Source organism: Pleurodeles waltl, chromosome 1_2 (assembly GCF_031143425.1).
Source record: "Pleurodeles waltl isolate 20211129_DDA chromosome 1_2, aPleWal1.hap1.20221129, whole genome shotgun sequence".
Lineage (NCBI taxonomy): Eukaryota > Metazoa > Chordata > Amphibia > Caudata > Salamandridae > Pleurodeles > Pleurodeles waltl.
In genome coordinates, this window is record NC_090437.1 from 336119977 (window position 1) to 336141371 (window position 21395).

At 45.5% G+C, this 21395-nt stretch overlaps 1 protein-coding gene across 2 annotated transcripts in view; it reads right to left on the reverse strand.

The window, feature by feature from the left end:
* DENND4C (DENN domain containing 4C) overlaps positions 1-21395 on the reverse strand; it is a 1359979-nt gene that overhangs the window by 747748 nt on the left and 590836 nt on the right. For both annotated transcript variants that reach the window (XM_069239287.1, XM_069239298.1), the window contains exon 14: positions 10237-10272. In XM_069239287.1, the coding sequence (XP_069095388.1) occupies positions 10237-10272 (36 nt within the window). The remainder of the gene's footprint in view (positions 1-10236; positions 10273-21395) is intronic.

Below are 21395 nucleotides of genomic sequence, written 5' to 3' on the forward strand. Positions count from 1 at the left end.
AACTCCAAGACACATTAAATAAAGGCTAGCATTAACATATTTTGTTATTCCCCTTTTGTAAATATGTCTGGGTTGAGATGGAACTTTTGCAACTGCAGATCGGTAATGCAATACTTTGTGTGATAACATGAGTAGATATAATGCATTAATGGCATGCATTGCACTTTATCTTCACGCATACATTTTTATTTTTGTAATTTCATTCTAAAAAATTCACATTCCTTTGCATGTATAACCGATTAATCTTCATTTAAAATTTTTAGGCATTTGGTACTGCACACATTTAGAGTTCCAAGGTGAAATAGAAAGCTTTATAGCTAACACTTTTTTGCAGCACTAGCATCACAAATATGAGATACTATACATAGGCTAGTGTGGTCTGTACAAATTACCAGGCACAAGCGAGTCACATACACATGTGCTGTTTTACCCATATATTAAGCAAAATGAGCCACAGTAACCAATGTTTTTGTAAGTGTCTTTAGGAAACCTTTCCCATTCAAGCTGGGAGAAGAATAGCTCACCTGCTATAGTTAATCACTCAGAAGTAGGTGTTTCTCAAACACCTTGTTTTTAGTGAGCTGTCAATAACAGTCAGCACCTTAATTCTGAACATTTTTCGAACACTACTGCCACTCAATATGCAGCACCATAGAGCTGCACATGCAATGGTGGTGGCATTACTAAGGGAAGAGATTGCACTGGAAGATTTCAGTGTCATTGTGGGTGGGGCATTAATGAACAAGTTACTTACCTTCGGTAATGAATTATCTGGTAGAGACTCTATCTAGCTGCAGATTCCTTACCTTAGAATTCCCTGGCATCAGCTTCGAATCGGGACTTTCTGATCAGCAGTACCCTGCGAGCGCCGTCGGGTGGCATCGTTCAGCTCCGCATGCATCGTCCGGCTCTGCGTTTCGTCGTCAATGTCGTTGGAGCCGCCTGTGACGTCACGGTTGTCTATATAGACGAAACCTCGGCGTGTGTGTGTCAGTTCTTTTTCCACAACTTTACACTTCGTCTTAGTAGAAGGACACCTGGTGGCCAGAATTACATCAAAAACTTCGGAAGGGAGGTCATAAACCATCGACTGTCGCCGCTCAACCTCCACGCATGAAATCGTAAATTTGACAGGTTTGGGTGGAGAACCTTCCCCTGCTGCTGCAACAGAAGATCCTCACGAAGAGGCACCCTGATTGGAGGTCTGATGCTCATTTTGAGAAGCTCTGGATATCAGACTGTCCGTGCCCAATTCGGAGCCACTAGGATTACTTGGGCCCAGTCGTTCTTGATTTTCTTGAGAACTCTGGGCAGAAGTGGTATGGGTGGAAAAGCGTACAGGAGGCCTGAACTCCACTTGCGACGAAAAGCGTTGCCTAGCAATAGCCCCCTTGGAAACTTCAACACGCAAAACTGATGACATTGTGTGTTCTCTTCGGAGGCAAACAGATCTAACCAAGGCGCTCCCCACTGCTGAAAGAGTCCTTGCGCCACCTGCGAATGGAGATACCATTCGTGATCCGCTAAGCATCGTCGGCTGAGTTAGTCCACCCTGGCGTTCAGAGAACCTGCCAGGTGTTGAACCACCAGGGTTATGTCCTGCTGTTCCAGCCATGTCCAGAGACGAAGAGCCTCTTGACAAAGGGACCATGACCGCACACCGCCCTGCTTGTTGCAGTGCCACATCGCAGTGGTGCTGTCCGTGAACACCTGCACTATCTTCCCTTTCACAACAGGAAGAAATGCCTTTAATGCTAGTCGGATCGCCCAAAGCTCCAAAAAGTTGATATGGAGCCCGGATTCCGCCAGAGACCTCTGATCACATCCTCTCCCAGATGGCCGCCCCATCCCAGAAGTGACGCATCTGTCACTACTGTGAGATCTGGTTAGGGAAGGGAGAGGAGTCTGCTTTTGACCAAATAGCAGTTCATTAACCACTACTGCAGATCCTTTGCAGTCCCCTTTGAGATGTGAACTACATCGGTAAGATTTCCCTGATGCTGTGCCCATAGGAACTTCAGGTCCCACTGCAGAGCCCTCGTATGCCATCTTGCATGTTTGACTAATAGGATGAGTCCCAACAGCCTCAGAGCCTGTCTCACCGAAATCCAGGAGACAGGCTGAAACATCGGTTCTATAACCTGAATATCCTGGACTTGCTGCTCAGGAGGATAGGCCCGATACTGCACTGTGTCCAGAACAGCTCCAATGAAAGTGAGCTTCTGAGAGGGAGTCAGGTGTGACTTCGGCACATTGATAGTGAACCCCAGCGAATGGAGGAGGTCCGCCGTCGTCTGGAGATGTGTGACGAGACCCTGGGGCGTGGGAGCCTTCAACAGCCAATTGTCGAGGTAGGGGAAGACTGAAATCCCTGACCTGTGCAGATGAGCTGCTACCAGCGCCATAACCTTTGTGAACACCCGAGGGGCACTGGGGAGACTAAAATGGAGCACTGTAAACTGAACGTGCTTGTGGCCCACCTTGATCCGCAGGTAACGCCTGTGGGCCGGCAGAATGGGTATATGAAAATACGCAGCCTGCAAGTCCTACGCTACCATCCACTCTCCTTGGTCTAGGGCAGACAAGAACTGAGCAAGAGTGAGCATCTTGAATTTCTCCTTCTTGAGGAAGAGATTGATGTCCCTTACATCCAGGATAGGGTGAAGGCCCTTGTTCTTTTTGGGAATCAGAAATTAGTGTGAATACCAACCACTGCCTACTTCTGACAACGGGACCCTTTCTATGGCTCCCTTGGCCAAGAGAGCCGTAACTTCCTCGCGGAGCAAAACCAAATGGTCCTCATTCAGCCGTTCTTTTGTCAGAGGGATAGAGGGAGGAATGACTGGAAGGGGAGGGAATATCCCTTCCATACGATCTGCAATACCCATCTGTCTGTTGTGATGGAATGCCAGTGAGGGAGATGAAATTGAATCCTCCCTCCAACTAGACGGACATGGTCCTGCAGAACCACACTAGGAGGGCTTGGGCGAAGTGGAAGGGAGCTGTGTGGCGGTCGACTGCTGGCCAGACCCTCTGGGTCTGATGGTACCACAACCACGTCCTCTGCCAGGATGGTGTGAAGCCTGAGGACGGTGGCTAAGTTGCCTCTGGCGTGGTACCGCGCCCCTTCCAAAGCCTCGAAAGGGGCAGAAGACAGACTGCTGTCGAGCTGGCACTGAGAGGCCCAAGGATCTGGCCGTAGCTCGAGAATCCTTGAACCTCTCAAGCACGGAGGAGTCTGCCTTCACACCAAAAAGGCGAGAGCCATCGAAAGGCCTGTCCATCAAACTTGACTGGACATCCCCTGAAAAGCCAGTTGAACGTAGCCAGGCGTGACAATGTAGGGCCACTGTCGATGCAATCGCTCTACCCAGTGAGTCGGTCGTATGCAATCCACTCCTGATAGTAAACTTGGCTGCATCTCTCCCATCCTTGATAGCTTGGGTGAGAGTGTCCCGTATGCCCTACGTGAACTGGGGCAGCACCTGTGCCACCGTATCCCATAAAGTATGGGAAAAACAGCCCAATAGGCAAGAGGTCTTTACTGACCTCAATGCCAGGCTGGAAGAAAAAAACATTTTCTTTCCAAGCTGATCCAGCCGGAAGGGAAGGCACCACAGGAAGTAGAGGCTTGGACCACCAGCTCTCCAGGGTGGAGTGTTCGGTAAGGAAACTAGGGTCGCTCAGAGCGGGTCTAAGGTGGTGGCCGACTGTCCTATTCACAGGAGCCCCTGTGCTGGGTTTGGACCAGGTTCATATAAGGACGTCCATTAGGGCCTCACTGAAGGGCAACATCAGCTCTGATGTAGTCAACCCTGGCTGAAGCACCTCTATCAGGAGATTCGTCCTGACTGGCACCATGGACAACTCTAGGTCCAAGACCTCAGCTGCCCTACGTACCACCATAGCATAAGAAGCTCCCTCCTCCGTAGCCACATTAGGAGGAGAGAGCAAACCAGTATCTGGAGATGTGTTCAGTCCACTGGCCTCCCCTAGACCCCCGCACCAGTCTTGTTCTTGTTCCAGGTCATACTCTAAAGGGTCCTCAAACCCCTCCCACTCCTCTCCTGTGCCTGGCTGTTCAGAATAAGGCTCAGGCAATGATCTTTGCCAAATTGGAGCCATCGTCGTACAACGTCACACCGGATCATCCGGAATGAGGATGGGGCTACCACCGGTTGGCGCCGGTGGTGGAGGAAGCGTCAATGTCTGACTTAACGCCGGAGGAGGTCGACTGAGTGTCCGGCGCCAGTCCAGATCTGGTATCTGATCCTAGGGTCCCCAACGACGCCGAGGCCGAAGCCGCTGATGTCGAACCCGATGGGGCCCCTGCTGACCCTGTGGGGCCCAAAGACCCACCCGAGGGTGCAGCCCGCTCAAAAACAAGGCGCATGGCCTCGTAAAATTCCTTTGAGCGGGGGTCACTCCGGTCACCAGAAAAGGGGGAAGATGCGGAGTTGACCCTCGTGATGGCACCGTGGAACCGCGCTCAGAACGTTGACGTTCCCTAGACACCTCGTCGGCAGATGGGCATTGCAAAGTCAAAGCCACTTGGACGACTTCTTCTTCTTGTGCCTCTTACCTGAGTGATATGGATGACCTTGAATGCGAGGAAGAGGACTTGGAGCTCGGGAACAGTGCCGCAATCTCCTCCTACTGCAGGACTGTGACCTCCTCAGAGTCGCGTCGACCGAAGACGGCTGTCGGGCCGCAAGAAGATTGAGGGATCTCTCCCTCAAGGGCTTCGGAGCCATGGGCCGACAGTCAGAACATGAAGTGGAGTCGTGATCCTTTTCTGAACACCAGAGACACACCTGGTGTGGATCTGTTACCGACATGGTGTGATGACATGCACCACACGGTTTGAACCCAGTCTTTCTAGAAGACATGCTTCAAACAATCAAGTTTTTGAAAAAACCTCGACGTCTGTCGAAGAAAAGGGCAGCTCTTATCTGGATCTGCGCTTAACCGGTACGGATGGAAAAGAACTGACGCACACGCACCAAGGTGGTGTTTATATAGACAACCGTGACGTCACAGACGGCTCCAACAACGCTGACTATGCCACACGGAGCCTGACGACGCACGCAGATCCAAACGACGCCACCTGACGGCGCGCACAGGGTACTGCTCAGCAGAAAAAGTCTGGATTCGAAGCGGACGCCAGGAAATTCTAAGGTAAGGAATCTGCAGCTCGAAGTTTCTAACAGATTGAGTTGTGTAATTTGTGTAATAGCTTTACGCTACTGTGCCAAAGAAACATGCAGATGACAGCACATAAGTGTAGCTCCTTTCTTCATGGTCACTACATAGTTATTACAGATGGGTACCTTGCTTAAAAATTCAAAAAAACTAACTTTGTATTATGTAATGAGTCAGAGTCTAAATAAACCTCAAAGTTAGTCAGTGCTGGCATATGCTGACAGACACAGGGCAGACCTAGTGTTCCCTCAGGAGACCCAATTAGACGCATGTAAGTAAAGCAGCTTGCCCTGAAGTGGGCCCTAACAGCTTCTATACTTCTTACAACACCTACTGCAAGGATCTGCACACTGTTCTGTCACCCTACAGACTTTAAGCCGAAATCAATTAAGGCTGATCACAAAGGTCAAAGTTTGATGCTATAAGGCGATTTTTTGTTGTTCCAGTCACCATTGTCAATAGTATGACTCCCATGTTGACTCTAAGAAATTCTTCGATAATACGTGGTATCGGCTGGTTGATGGGTGCCATTGATTTAACATGGGGCAATGAATTTAAAGTGCTGGATCCAATATTAGACAGGTCAAAAACTGAAGCTGTGCTCATGACAAGAATGATCACGGCAATAATTCAGATATGCAGCATAGTAATAGTTGTTAAGTGGACAGTGAAAACGAGACCAAAAGGGTGTTTTCTTTATACTCAAGCGTACATGACTATGTTGCATATACATGACTCTGCCATGTCTAAAAACCTGATCCCTTGCGCTGCAAAGGTGAACTATTTGCCTTGTATACGGTCTGACCATTGCCGTATTTTAATTTTGTTGGCACTCCTGAACCCAGTGTTCAAGGTTGAGATGTGCAGTGGAATTACACATTTTTCTAACATAAACCTGAGGTCAGTGTCTAGACTTCCCACAATCTGGAACACTTTTAATGTTTAGACAAAGAGGTAGAGCTAATGGGGAGATTTCTGTGGGCAAAGCTGGGCATGACCCGGCATAGTTGTTGCCTGGACAGGATGGACCAGAGATAGTTTCAGCAGTCCAAGATGTAACCGGGCCAGATGAAGAACAGCATCTGGGATCTTTGCTGCCTTTACAGCCCATTACTTGAATTAAAAACTCTAGGCAAAGCTAGGAATAGTGACCATTGTGTGTTAATCTAAATAATGTTAGGTTTGCATGACTTGAAGATGAACACAATGGGGTTATCTATCTGCTCTTACCTAGGAGACAGAAATGTAGCTAGTCAGAGCTATTAGCCAGAAGAAAGTCCCCTAAGACAGATGACTTCACACCAGAGTTTAATAAGGAATACAAAGGTGTGCTGGCCCCTTAGCTCCTAAAGGCCTAAGACAGCGTTAGTGAGAAGGGAACTTGCACAGGACAATTAGGGAAGCAATTATTAAGATTCTGGTAAAGCATGGATAACATAATATGCTTTGTCCATCACATTACCCGTTGCCCATTACAGAAGTGGATGTCAAAAATCTCCATTTTCTGTTTATATCATCCACAGGAGATATTCTCACTTAAGGTGAACCTGTTAAAGTTGGTGAGCATAGTCCTGAAAAGGATGTTGTATGATGAGACCATAAGGATCTTGATCTGGATGAATAATACCTTCTCCACCTTGAGCATGAACATCTGATAGATCTTCTGTGACAATGACGACAGCAGGATCTTGATCTAGGCCTATTGCTACGAAGTCTGATGTGACAAAAGCAAGATCTATGGTGCCTTGGTGTGGATGCCACTGATACAGGAGGCTGTGGTGGCCGAGAAGGAGTGGCTGTCGGATCTGGTAGCGCAAATTCCGCTGGATGTGGAGGAGGAGAAGGGGTACAGGTAGATTTCGCTGGAGTCACAGGATGAACCCGGAATGGAGACTGGAGAAGCCTGCCTGGATGGAGAATAGGCTTGTCAGTATTCGGAGTCCGGATTTGATGGAAGTCTGCACACTTTGAGCCATGAAAGCCACTCCGCTGGCTTGGTCAGAAAAGTTGTAAGATGTCTCTACGTCGAACCATGAATCAATATTGAAGTTCTCAACATTGTATGGCGTCTTGGTGTTGACTGTGGTTTCTTCCTTGATATCTTGTATGTTATCAGAGTCAAACCAGCTCATGATGGCGAGCAAGTGGGTGCCATACCTCTTCTTGATGTCCATGTCCTTGACAACGAGCAAGAGCGCTGTTTTTCGTGAGATCTTCTCCTTTTGGATCTCCCTCGGCTGAAGTCCTGACTGCACTAGTGGAGGGAACAGTTTCTTCTGGCCTCTCAGAAGTCTCTCCAGGCAAGAGATCTTGCCTTCTGCCTTGCTCCTCTTGGCCATGGGTGCAAATCATTTCTCTCTCCCTCAAAGTGCGCCTGGAGAGGTCTTACAGTTGGGACACGTCTTGGTCATGAGAGTGTCGCAAACACAGGATACAAATCCTTTGCTGGTCTGTTTTTGCTATTTTTCTGCAAAATTCTGGGAAGTTCACAAAAAGATAAGGCATTTTGCGAAAAAAAACATAGATTTCCTGTCAGGAAATTATCAGAAAATACTCTACGCCCTTAAAGGACATAGAGTAAATCATTTTGTGAGAGAAAAGTAAAAAGATCTCTTAAGAAAAAAAACTTTAAAAAGGCAGGGTTCTGCTCTATGATCCTGTCAGCAGAACCGAAAAAAAGAATTGAGCTAACTGCCAACTGCAGGGCAAGATAGGGTACAGGAAGTCAAGGAGCCCTTAAAGGTGCAGTGTCCGTTTCTTATTGTTGTCAATGCTGCAGCCTCTACAGTTCCATTGCTTTATATTTCCGTATCTCTTATTTTAAAAAGAGGCAATAAGAGTTTGTCAAGGACATTTTTAAAAGGTCCCTTTTTAAATTATTTCTAGTGACTTTTAAAGGATTAAGACTTTGTACTTCTAACTTTAAAATTAATTCAATTTAATTGCCAATATGGCCTGTTTTAAGGTTGCAAAGATTTGACACATGTATTGCCTGTCCTTTCTAAACTAAGGCAAAGAAAATGTGAGGCTAAATTAATTACTCCGCGGTCAGCACATGTAGGTGAGACTACTGAGTGTTTATGATTGTCAAAGGAGATTCCCTTAAAAAAGTTCCTTATCCTCTAACGCATGATTTGATAGTTGAAAAGGAACATATCTCAAATTGTAAACTATACACTGTAGTGACAGAGGGAACACATGCCAGCAACCTGCACTAAGTAAACAGATAACAAACGGTGGGCTTGGTTTAAGGTGGACCAAATGGTGACACAGACATGGCTATATGTTCTCTGCTATTCCTTTGGGAGACAACCTAGACTCCTTTTGACAAGTGAAAGAAAAGTTAGGGAGTAATTAGAAGCAGCCTGTTTAAGGGGGGCACCAGTACAAACAGAACATTTTTCTCATTAGCAGACTACACAGACAAAGGGGTGATATCTTCACTAGACATGTTTACATACTATAGACTGAATCACACAGTAAAGGATGTGTGCCCAATTCACTAACAAGACTGTAGAATATGCATCTCTGACAAAGCTAATTGGTATGTTAGATAACAGACAGCAAGTTCTGAAATTACAAAGCATGGTCATGTACACTAGAGCGGTGTGAAGATGAATACTAGTAATGTTCAAGATGCAGATCTTGGCGAGGAGGGCAAAGTTGGAAATATTCCTGTATACAAACAGAGAAAATGTCCATTAATTGCAGGAGCAAATAGCTTCATTATAAGTAGTTATGCCAGTTTTACTGCACATCCGTGACTTTACTCAAATAGGATACCTCAGTAAGCCCCGATTGCAATACAGGTCACTCAGCTAATGCAGATTTAATTCACCTGACTATTCCTTGTATTGCAAGCACTGTGCGAACAAGTGTTCAGTAGTCGATTATGCAATCAACCCATCATCTGCTTTGGCTCTGCTGGGGCATGTGGGTGGTCTCCACAAGCAGATTAGCAGGTTACTTTAACTTGTCTCTCTACATAGATTAGCCTTGACATGGATGAAGAGTCATGAAGGTAAGCATAGGTGTAATGACCGAGCCAAGATGTATGCCTCACTCTTGCCAGTATCAGCTGGACCAAAGGATATTTGAGTGTCCCTGCATATATATCTGGCCAATTTTGACAATGAAAATTATAGCCGAAATGCCTTATGACGTGCTACCTAGTAAATGAATCAGGGCCAAACCTGGGTGTTAGCCCTTGGTAACAGTGCCAGTTTTCAGAATTTATGATGAACGGTCCATCCTTCAAATTAGTGTTTTAGGATCACAAACTGAGCGGATGTGCAAAGAACTTCATATCTGTTAGGTGGTTAATATTTTGCTAATGAATAGGTCATGTAGCTTTCATGAACATACTGTACTGGAGAGTAGATGCTGTTTATTGTGCAGGTAACATCTTGACTCATTTGAAAATCCTCATAAATAAAAGAATGTAAAAAATTACATTCTTCCTCTAAAGGAGAGCTGCACATTATATGTTATCACTAAAACCCTCTTAGCACTAGATCAGCACACCAAGTCTAAAGCAATTGGTTGGAAATATAAATGGAGCCATCACTGTGCACAGGAAGGCTTTCCCTTCTGCTCTCTCAAGATAGTCTGATAAAGTCAGTTTCTGCGCTTTAAGTGTCATGAGACACCACAAGCATGTGTTCATCTAATGTAACAAGAATTGTAAGTGGAAAATGAAATATCCGATATGCGCAACAGAACACTCGGCGCTCAAATTTCCACCAGTCATTCTGAAAAGCTACTGAGTCAGGCAAGCTTAAGTGGTCAAGCTTTCACTTTGTAGAACCCTCACTGTAGATCACCCTAGAAATATGTTTACTTACTCCATTAAGTAATTAGTCTCTTCCTGGCATTACCTGGTATTATACTGTCATTTAATACTTTACTTCATTTTCATTTTGGTATAGTTCCTTAGTACAACATAACAAACTTAAAGTGAATAGAGTTGCAGAGTTTATATCATAGACAATATAATCTGAACACCATAATTAAAAATAAAACGTAAAAAAATACCTTTTCGCCCTTTTCCATTCCCTTTTCTGGATGTAGCTACAAAATACAATTAATAAAATGTATTAATTTAGCAGCTATACTACTTTGAGCCCAAGAGGTTTTTGACAATAACATACTTGTTTTATAGATATGTTTCATGCAACAAATCCTATTTGCCCACCTAATGATGTCATAACTTTACCCAACTCTGGTGATGCTGTCAAAACCAATGAAGAATGAATATTTGTTCAGTTGTTTTGAAACATTAAGACAAAGAACTAAACAATGGTGCTCTGATTTGCAAAAGTCTATACATGGTATGTATGTTTAGTTCTCTTAACTGTCAATAAGATCGCTATAACTGGGTTTTTTCATTTTAAGCTCTAGAGGTGAAACTTGCACTCATTAACATTAATAAATAATTCAGCAAACATTCTTACACAACTGCTGAATCTGATGTTTTTTACTTAGACAACAGATAATGAATAACATTTGCTAACTATGTATTTTGATAAATGTACAAGTAAATTCAAACTAGATATTTTTAATCAACATTTATATCAAAGGTGTGATGCAACACAAACATTCTAGTGAAACCCTTCAGACACAAGTCGATTGTACTTAAACCCTAATGAAACAGTTCTACTAACTAGGTCATTAGGGCATGTACCATGCAGCTGACTGTACCAAGAGGCATCCTTCTATTGTAAACTTTTGTATATGTCTAAATTGTAGTTTGAACTTTGCCCTTCCGGACTAATGCAATATGGACCAATGCCCACCCCTCTCACACATACAAACTCGATGAATTCAAGTTACCAAAAACAATGCAACAACACGTAACAGAGCTGGTGTCACCCCAACATCTGTAGTCATCACTGACTGAATGGAGGGGATCAAACTTGTCATTTATCAGTCAGTTAGGCGCCTCACCGTGAAGAAGATTAGCCACATAGCAAGTCCAAATGGAAAAAAAAATGAGGCTGCTGGGTTTCTATAAAAGGTCTGCACCAAAGATGACTGCTTCCATTCAGCACTATGCTAGGCTTGACCCCTGAATCCTTTCAGAGGTCGCTTTACTGTATATCTGCTACAGCCCTGGCCAGAAGATCACTGCTGCCAGTTCTGCATGTGCACCCTAGTTTGACTCCTACTGCCAATTCTGCCATGCAGGCCTTGGAAGAATTACCAACACTGTACAGAATGCTTTGTTGCAAAGTCAACAGGTTTATCATCAGACTCTAGTAGTTTACCTTCCTACAGACTCTGGAGATGCACTGAGCCAGAGGCAGGGTACCAAAATACCTTTCAAATCAAAGATAACTTTTTAGGACCTGGACTCAGACAAACAGCATGGTTTTCTCTCTTTTTGTACCAGACTTCACGTATCACTTGGTCTTTTTATCTCCATCCCATACCTACAAAGCCCAACAGAAAGAGGAAAGGCTTGTGGGTTTGTTTATCTAGGTTGCCCGTACAAGAATTACAATTGTGAGGAACGTTAACTTCTATGTTCAAGCCCTCCCCTTCCAGATATTTGGGAACATTGAAAAGCATGCCATGTTTTAGGGAAGAGACGGGCAGCCTTATTAAAATAGTCAACCCATCTCACAGGTGTTATATCTTCTAATTTGGCAGTAATGGCATAGATTCCATTCTCAATGGAATACATACTAGGTAGTAGAACTTTATATTTCAAATCTGTGAACTGTTGCATGATGGACTGCGAAGCAGGTGATTGCACTACCCTTTGGCCCATTGTTCACTAGGTATTAATGAATTAAAAAGCAGATTGAAACTCAGCTGACATTGCTCTTAAACTGTATTTTCTTTTTACTTTATCTCATCTTTTGATGGCAACAAGCTGAAAGGCCACAGCACCTAATTCAAGTCACAACCACTGATTAGCTGTTTCGACTACTCTCTTACCCACCAGAAACATCTCAGTCTTGATCTGAGACAAGAAGTTACAATGTGGACACACAGGATCATTGAACACAATTCCCAAACTCTGTCAGGGACGTCTTCTTGTGAGTACGGCACCAGATGCTAACGTCCAGCCAAGGATGTTGCTTTGTTTCAGAGACACTATGGGGGTCAGAGATTGGCACTTACATTTCTTAACTCTTTTGGTACGCCACTTATTAGTTATTTCTGTAATTTGTGCCCTACAGTGGCCCTAAGCAGCTTTGCGACCTTAGTATCCACAAGCTCACTGCAAGTTCAGAAGATACTCCTAGTATGCACTGCAGGAGTTTATTAGCTATGGTGCCACTGCTGGCATGAAGCGGTTTCCTTCCGCCAATTCTCATACTCCAATATACAGTGGAACACATTTTCCGATCCACACTTTGTTTCCTTGCTGCCTACCTCGTGGGGCTGAATTTTTTTAAAAATAACTGCACATCTGCAAAATGCTTACGTATACAGGAGCCCTGGAGAATAATGATGCCCTGAAGATCTTATTTTATCTTTTATTGCATTTATTCTCTAAAACTCCGTTAGTGGTGTGTCACAACCCAGTGAGACACCCATCTTCTTTGTCTACAACAGTCGTATTAAAGCCCTTTACGTGTAAGCATTCCTATTACAATGTACTGTTCATCTATACTTGGTGATACACACACTATTCATTTTTTGTTTGAATCTGTTTATATGATTTTCAAATAAGACAAAAAAAAAAAACATATTACAGCGATTGTACATTCAGGTGAAAGACCAGCTATATAAAGCAATATTTCAGTAAGTCGCAGTAAGAATATAAATACAAGTGCTTTACAGATGTTAACTCCCTCTGGTTATAGCACAGTTGACTGCGTTCTTTGGGAAATAAAGCGAAGTAGAAAAACAGTGGGACGTGACACAGTAATGTACATGGAAAGTGACAGATGTTGAGACAGCGAATTTAAAAGTAAAGCCCAGTGGAGTCGTCCTTTGAGTACTTTAAGTAAGCGGTTAGGTTTAGTACAATAAAGAGAGGACAAGACGAGCAATAAACAGTACCATTTTACAGTGGTTTAAAAAAGAAAAAAAAAAAAAAACGAATTTTAACTGTAATATATAACAGCTTTAAATCTGCATAGGATCCCAGCATTACTTTCTCCCCCGGTTTACTCCCACATTGCGGTTACATCAAGTGTTAAGGTTGCCACCATGTGTGAAAGAAATTAGGGCATCTAGGCAGCCGGTAAAGGGTGGTCGTCCCATATCCAATAACAAGAGCAATATATTTTTTTTTCTGTGTGATGGTTTGTAAGAAATATGTTAAATCAACAATGTAAGGTTCTAGCCTGTTGTTGTGGGCAAAACGGAGGAAAAATGATGAGCATGGTGAGGTTTAAAATGCCTTTATTTTCTTCGTAATTAAAAGGTCTCCGGGCGCCCCCCAGAACCAAGCCGTTTGCCGCTCCGTCTCCCAACCGTCTCTCCGCCCGTGGTGCTCGCGCTGCCCCCAAGCGCCTAGCAACCCCTTCACCATCGGGGTTCCAGACGTGAGGCCATGCGCGAGACCACGTGCGTAAATACTACATTGATTTTTTTTTTTTTTTTACATTATTAATAAATATTATTAAACACCCCCTCAAATAAAAACAAAGAAACTAACACGCTAACTAACACGCTAAAGATAAGCATTATTGTTGACATACTTTCCCCCCAAAAAAATAGCCCATATCTTCATTGATGCAATTTCCAAGGTAACTTGCATATTCTCTTACTCCTGCACAAGATGAGACCATTGTCTCCACTTTTACTCAGGTCCATTTTTTACCCCAACTCTCGCTTGGTCACAACCTGAGAATCCCAGTTACCCGTCAATTTAACTACTTTGGATTTGTTCCACCATTTGTTGCCTTGAACCCTCACCGCATTGCCCAAGACACGTTCAACACAAACAGGTTTGGAAAATTTGCCATTACCTTTCTTAACATACGTTGGCAATTTTATCACTACCCAATCACCTTCCGCAATAGGTGACTCTTTAACCCCTTTCTTAATGTCAAAGTATCTCTTCTGAGTAGACTGCTTGCTTTCCACATTGGCCTTGATAACATCAGCCCGATCTCCGACTAGCATTTGTTCAAAAAACTTAGACATCCACCCAGGTTTGATTTGGGTATTTGGTTTTCTCCCTTTCAGGGCTTCAAAGGGAGATACCCCCGTGGTAGAATGAGGAGTTGTTCTGTAAAACCAAAGCATAGCCTGAACCGACGCCAACACGTCAAACCCATTCTTCAATGCCCATCTGATACAATCCCCCACCACACGGTTGAATCTCTCCACCAAGCAGTTTGTTTGAGGTTGATAGAGGGAACACCTCAGGTGTTTGACTGAGCCTTGGTTCAGAAATGCTTTAAACTCCTCAGACATGAACTGAACCCCATTGTCCGAAATGATTTCTTCCGGAAAGCCTTCATTCATAAACACTTCTCTTAAAAACGTCACTAAAGATCTAGCATTAGGCTCCTGTACAAATTTGACAAATGGACACTTCGAGAAATAATCCACCACTACATATGCATACCGTAGGTTGGAATTGAGCAAGTGAAAGGGTCCCACCATAGCCACCCCCAATTTTCGCCACGGACCTCCAGGACACACAATAGGCATAAGGGGAGGTGTCGCCGTTTTCAAACCCTTGTCAGAATTGTAACATACAGCACAATTTCTTACCAATTGCTCAACATCATCGTCCATGCGTGGCCACCAAAAGCTGTCACGTATACGTCTTTTGGTCATAGTGGCCCCCAAATGGCCTTCATGCGCCTTCTTCACAATTGAACACCTCAATTCCTCTGGAGGAATGAGTTTATCATTTCTCAAGAGAATGCCCTCCTCAATCGTAAGTTCATCTGAAATTTTCCAAAATGGCTGAATCCCCATATCCAAATCTCTCTCATATGGCCAGCCTTCAACAATAAACTTCATTACAGCACACAAGTTATTGTCTCCAGTCAACTTCTCCTTCCACTCTGTCTCAGAGCAAACACAAACATGGTCAACTCCAACCGTTGCAATCATACAACATTCATCATCCACCAATTCATCAGTCGTCGGGCTAGTCTGACTGGGAAATCTCGACAAATAGTCTGCTCTTATATTCCTTCCTCCAGGAATATGCATAACCTCAAAATCGTATTGCATGAGCGTAGCTACTAACCTAGCAATCCTAGGTGTATCAGTTTTATCGTTTGTCCCTTTTAAGATAGAAACCAAAGGCTTATGATCTGTTTTTAATACAAAATGCCTCCCCCACACATAACTTCTGAATTTTTCAATGGCCCATACACAGGCGACAACTCCTTTTCGATGACCGAGTAATGCACCTCTGGTGCCCTTAACACTCTCGACGCAAAACCAATGGTGTTTTCCTCCGACTCAACCATTTGAGTCAAAACAGCCCCCAATCCAATATTGCTGGCATCAACCGTTAGGCAACACTGGAACTGTTGATCATACGGTTTTAGCACTTTGGCTTTAGTTAACATGACTTTGACATCCTCAAACGCTCGTTCACATTCAGCACTCCACTCAAAACTGGTCTTCTCCTTCAACAAATTTGACAAGACTCTAACCCGACTAGCATACTCCGGTATAAACCGAGAGTAGAACTCACACATGCCTAAAAACGCTTTCACCCCGGCTTTGTCAGTAGGGAGGATTGCTGCCTTGATGGCATCAATCAAACCAGGTTTAGGGCTAACTCCCTCCTGACTAATCACATGACCCAAATATTCCACAGAGGACTTCATGAACTGGCACTTTTCCCTTCTAAGAACAATGACATGATCCTTGAATTTTTGCAACACCTGTCTGAGAATCTTGTTATGTACCTGTAGATCGGGTGCGTGAATAAGAATATCGTCCTGAAACACCAGCACATTGGAAATACCTTTTAGCAGTGTACACATAATCCTTTGAAACACTGAGGCTGCAGATCCCAACCCGAAAGGCATACGACAAAATTGAAAAATGCCAAAAGGCGATACAAATGCTGTCAAATACCTTGAGTCCGGATCCAATTCCACCTGATGGTACGCACTGGCCAGGTCTAACTTCGTAAACACCTTTGCGCCTTTAATGGTAGACAACATTTCAGTTATATTGGGTAAGGGATGTGAGTCCACCCATATCTCCCTGTTGAGCGCTCTCAGGTCTACACAAATTCTCAACTCTCCATTCTTTTTCTTCGCTACAACCAATGGAGAAAGCCACAAAGAGGACTCAATGGGTTCTATAATCCCCTTATTCTGTAAACTCTCTAATTCTTTTTCCAGGTCTTCTCCCACACCGAAAAGGCACAGACCTAATCTTATGTTTGACAGGGGCGGCATTCATTTTCACTTTTATCTTATGTTTAAAACCTTTCAGCTTTCCCAATTCACCTGAGAAGACTTTAGGAAACTCATTGAGTAGACTTTCAACCACATCCATTTCTCTAATCACTGCAACCTGTTCTGACGTACCTGGTCGCAACACCATTCCAAACAGTCCCTGATGGAACCAACCTAAAATGTTCAAACCTTTAGATGCTACATAGACTTTCCCCTGTATACGTCGTCCCCTAAACTCAAGAATATCCTCAAAAAAAACTTGGAGCTCAATCTTCCTTCCTTCATAGGACACTGGAGCCCTGTCCGGTGGCTCCAAAGCTCGCTGTTCCCAATTCTGCTTGAACAAGTCTAAGGTGATCATGGTGATCCTAGCCCCAGAGTCCACCAACAGACACAAGGACTTGTCACCAACTCTTACGCACACATAGGGATCCACACAGTTATCTGGATCACCAGACTTAACCACCCCACTATCAAAAACTAGAACCATATCCTGAACCTCTCCCATGAGGTGCTCCACTGCATCATTTTCATCCAATACTGTCACGACAGATTCACGCTTACCACCTTGACACACTTTAGCAAAATGCCCAACCTTGCCACAATTCCTACATTAGATACTCCATGCGGGACAACTCTTAACCCCTTTTTGATGAGACGCATTCCCACATCTAAAACAAACATTCTTTTGTTTAAAGACATCATTAGAATTGGCAAACTTAATGTTCTTCTGTCCATTTGCTTTGGATATTGTTTTCTTATCTTCTCTGTTGATGATAGCATTGACCCTGTTGTCCTTTGCCTGTTCTATTTCTCTGGAGGACTTGATCGAAGATTCAATACTCTTTGCAATTCTTATAGTTTCAATCAATGTTGGATTGTCCAACGATAACAACTTCTGTCGGATGGACTTGTCTGTCCCTTGACAAATGAATTGGTCTCTAATAAGTTGATCACCCAGCTCTCCAAACTGACATTCCACAGCCAGAAGACACAACGCAGAAATATAAGTGTCAACATCTTCGCCAGAGCGTTGTTCTCTTTTAAAAAACTTATGCCTAGCAACTACTAAGCTGGGAGGTGTATCAAACCTGACACTCATTTTTTTCACAGCCACTTGGTACTCATCCATTTCACCATCGTCAAGTTGTAAGTCCGGTAGGTGCTTAAAAATAGCCCTCCCTTCAAAGCCAATAGAATGGAGAAGGAGACACTTTTTGCGTTCTGGTCTGTACCGGGATACTCCTATCGCTCCTAAATACATCTCAAAGGCGTCATACCATTGCTTCCAGACTATATGTGGTTCACCAGGGCTCTCCAGAAAAGGCGGTGGAGGCAGAACAGATTGCATGGTGCCCCAAAACACAATAAGTTACAGTATTCTTGAAGACAAAACAAAATCGTAACGATCTTTGTTATATCTGTTTTTGTTAGTTGAAGATAAATAAATGATCCAACAAGACTTTATTGCCACCTAAGTGTGCTCTTTTCCCTTTTTAAACTTGAATGAAAAAAAAAAAAACTGTAATGTTCAGCAGAGGGGCTGTTAAACAAAGCTCTTCTTTAACCCCTTCTGTGCCCAGGACGTAATGGTTACGTCCTGAGGCACAGTGCTGCTGTGCCCAGGACGTAACCATTACGTCCTGTGCACAGAGCCCAGAGGGAGCGCTCTCGCTCCCTCTGTGGGGTTCCCCCCACCCCCCCAAGTCAGGGATGGAAGGGGAAGCCCTTCCCCTCCCACCCCCGACCCCCCCCAACCCCCCCTGTGACGTCAGCGCGCGAGCTGATTAGTCACAGGGTCTCCCCCATCGCGCTGGAAGCAGAGCTTCCAGCGCGATTGAAAAAGAAATGCTTTTGCATTTCTTTTTCAATCCCATGGGGGAGGCCCCGAGAGGCTTCAAAGGGAAGGAAATGTATTTCCTTCCCTTTGAATTCTCTCACAGGTTTCAAAAGCCGGATTGCTTGCAGTCCGGCTTTTGAAACCCCACTAGACACCAGGGATTTTTTTTTTTTTTCCTTGAAATTGGCAAAAGGGAGCGACCCCTTGGGCAAGGGTCGCTCCCAGGGGGGCATTTTTTTAGGAAGGCCTTTTCTGCCCCCCCTGGGGGCAGATTGGCCTATTATTAGGCCGATCTGCCCCCAGGGGGGGCAGAAACCTCTAGGCACCAGGGACTTTTTTTTTTTTTTTGCGATGATTTCTTTTTTTTTAGGTGGGGAGCGATCCCTTAGGCAAGGGTCGCTCCCCTACGGGGCAATATATATTTAGGCCATTTCTGCCCCCCTTGGGGGCAGATTGGCCTATTTTGATAAGGCCAATCTGCCCCCAAGGGGGGCAGAAACCATTAGACACCAGGGACTTTGTTTTTGCGCGCGAATGTCACGCAACAAAGCGACCCCTTTGGCAAGGGTCGCTCCCAGGGGGGGCAATTTTTTGGGAAGGCCTTTTCTGCCCCCCCTGGGGACAGATCGGCCTATTATTAGGCCGATCTGCCCCCAGGGGGGGCAGAAACCTCTAGGCACCAGGGATCTTTTTTTTTTTTTTTTCTTTTTGTTATGTTTTCTTTTTTTTTTAGGTGGGGAGCGACCCCTTAGGCAAGGGTCGCTCCCCTAGGGGGCAAATTAAATTTAGGCCATTTCTGCCCCCCTTGGGGGCAGATTGGCCTATTTTGATGAGGCCAATCTGCCCCCAAGGGGGGCAGAAACCATTAGACACCAGGGAGTTTTTTTTTTTTTGCGTGAATTTCACGCAAGGGGAGCGACCCCTTAGGCAAGGGTCGCTCCCTGGGGGTGGGGGGTGGGGGGGGGGGATTATTTTAGGCCATTTCTGCCCCCCTGGGGGGGGTAGATCAGCCTATTTTGATTCGGCTGATCTGCCCCCAAGGCGGGCAGAAACCACTAGGCACCAGGGATTTTTTTGTTTTTCTGTTTTACAGATGGGGAGCGACCCCCTTGGAGAAGGGTCGCTCCCCTGGAGGGGCAAAATGTATTTAGGCCATTTCTGCCCGCTTTGGGGGCAGATCGGCCGATTTTAGGTCAATCTGCCCCCAAGGGGGGCAGAAACCACTAGGCACCAGGGATCTTTTTTTTGCGCCGTCACACAAGGGGAGCGACCTTGTAGTCAAGGGTCGCTCCGGGGGGGGGTGGGGGGGGGATAGGGGTGGGGGGGGCAAAATTATTTTAGGCCATCTCTGCCCCCCCTGGGGGCAGATCGGCCTATTGGTATTAGGCCGGTCTACCCCCAGGGGGGGCAGAAACCTCTAGGCGCCAGGGCAAATTTTTTTTTTGTGTTTTTTTTATTGGTTTGGTGTTTTTTTTAGAGAAGGGGAGCGACCCATCAGGCAAGGGTCGCTCCCCTGGGGGGCAAATTGTGTTTAGACCTTTTCTGCCAAGGGGGCAGAAACCACTAGGCACCAGGGATTTGTTTTTTGGCGCCAATGTCACGCAGGGGGAGCGACCCCGTAGGCAAGGGTCGCTCCGGGGGGGGGGGGGGATGGGTGTTCGGGGGGCAAATTTATTTTAGGCCATTTCTGCCCCCCCTGGGGGCAGAAACCTCTTGTTGCCAGGGCAAATTTGTTTTTTGTGTTTTTGTTTTGTTTGTTTGGTTTTTTTTTTAGAGATGGGGAGCGACCCATCAGGCAAGGGTCGCTCCCCTGGGGGGCAAATTGTGTTTAGACCATTTCTGCCCCCCTTGGGGGCAGATTGGTAGATTTTAGGTCAATCTGCCCCAAGGGGGCAGAAACCACTAGGCACCGGGGATTTGTTTTTTGGCGCCAATGTCACGCAGGGGGAGCGACCCCGTAGGCAAGGATCGCTCCGGGAGGGGTGGGGGGGTGTTCGGGGGGCAAATTTATTTAAGGCCATTTCTGCCCCCCCTGGGGGCAGATCGGCCTATTATTAGGCTGATCTGCCCCCAGGGGGGGCAGAAACCTCTTGTTGCCAGGGCAAAATTTTTTTTTGTGTTTTTTTTTTTGTTTGTTTGGTTTTTTTTTTTTAGAGATGGGGAGCGACCCATCAGGCAAGGGTCGCTCCCCTGGGGGGAAATTGTGTTTAGACCATTTCTGCCCCCCTTGGGGGCAGATTGGTAGATTTTAGGTCAATCTGCCCCAAGGGGGCAGAAACCACTAGGCACCGGGGATTTGTTTTTTGGCGCCAATGTCACGCAGGGGGAGCGACCCCATAAACAAGGGTCGCTCCGGGGGCGGGGGGTGGATGTTCGGGGGGCAAATTTATTTTAGGCCATTTCTGCCCCCCCTGGGGGCAGATCGGCCTATTATTAGGCCGATCTGCCACCAGGGGGGGGGGGGCAGAAACCTCTAGGCGCCAGGGCAAATTTATTTTGTGTGTTTTTTTTTTTTGTATGTTTGTTTTTTTAGAGATGGGGAGCGACCCATCAGGCAAGGGTCGCTCCCCTGGGGGGCAAACTGTGTTTAGACCATTTCTGCCCCCCTTGGGGGCAGATTGGTCGATTTTAGGTCAATCTGCCCCCAAGGGGGCAGAAACCACTAGGCACCGGGAATTTGTTTTTTGGCGCCAATGTCACGCAGGGGTAGCGACCCCGTAGGCAAGGGTCGCACCTGGGCAGGGGGGGTTTGAGGGGGTGGGGGGTCAAATTTATTTTAGGGCATTTCCCCCCCCCCCTCTCTCCCCCGGGGCCGGCTGAGCTAGAGGCCAAAATCCACAGGTAGGCACTTTGCAAAAAACACCTCTGTTTTCTGTGAAAAAATATGTTGTGTTTTGGGCCATTTCCTTTTGTGGGCGCTAGGCCTACCCACACAAGTGAGGTACCATTTTTATGGAGAGACTTAGGGGAACACTGGGTGGAAGGAAATTTGTGGCTCCTCTCAGATT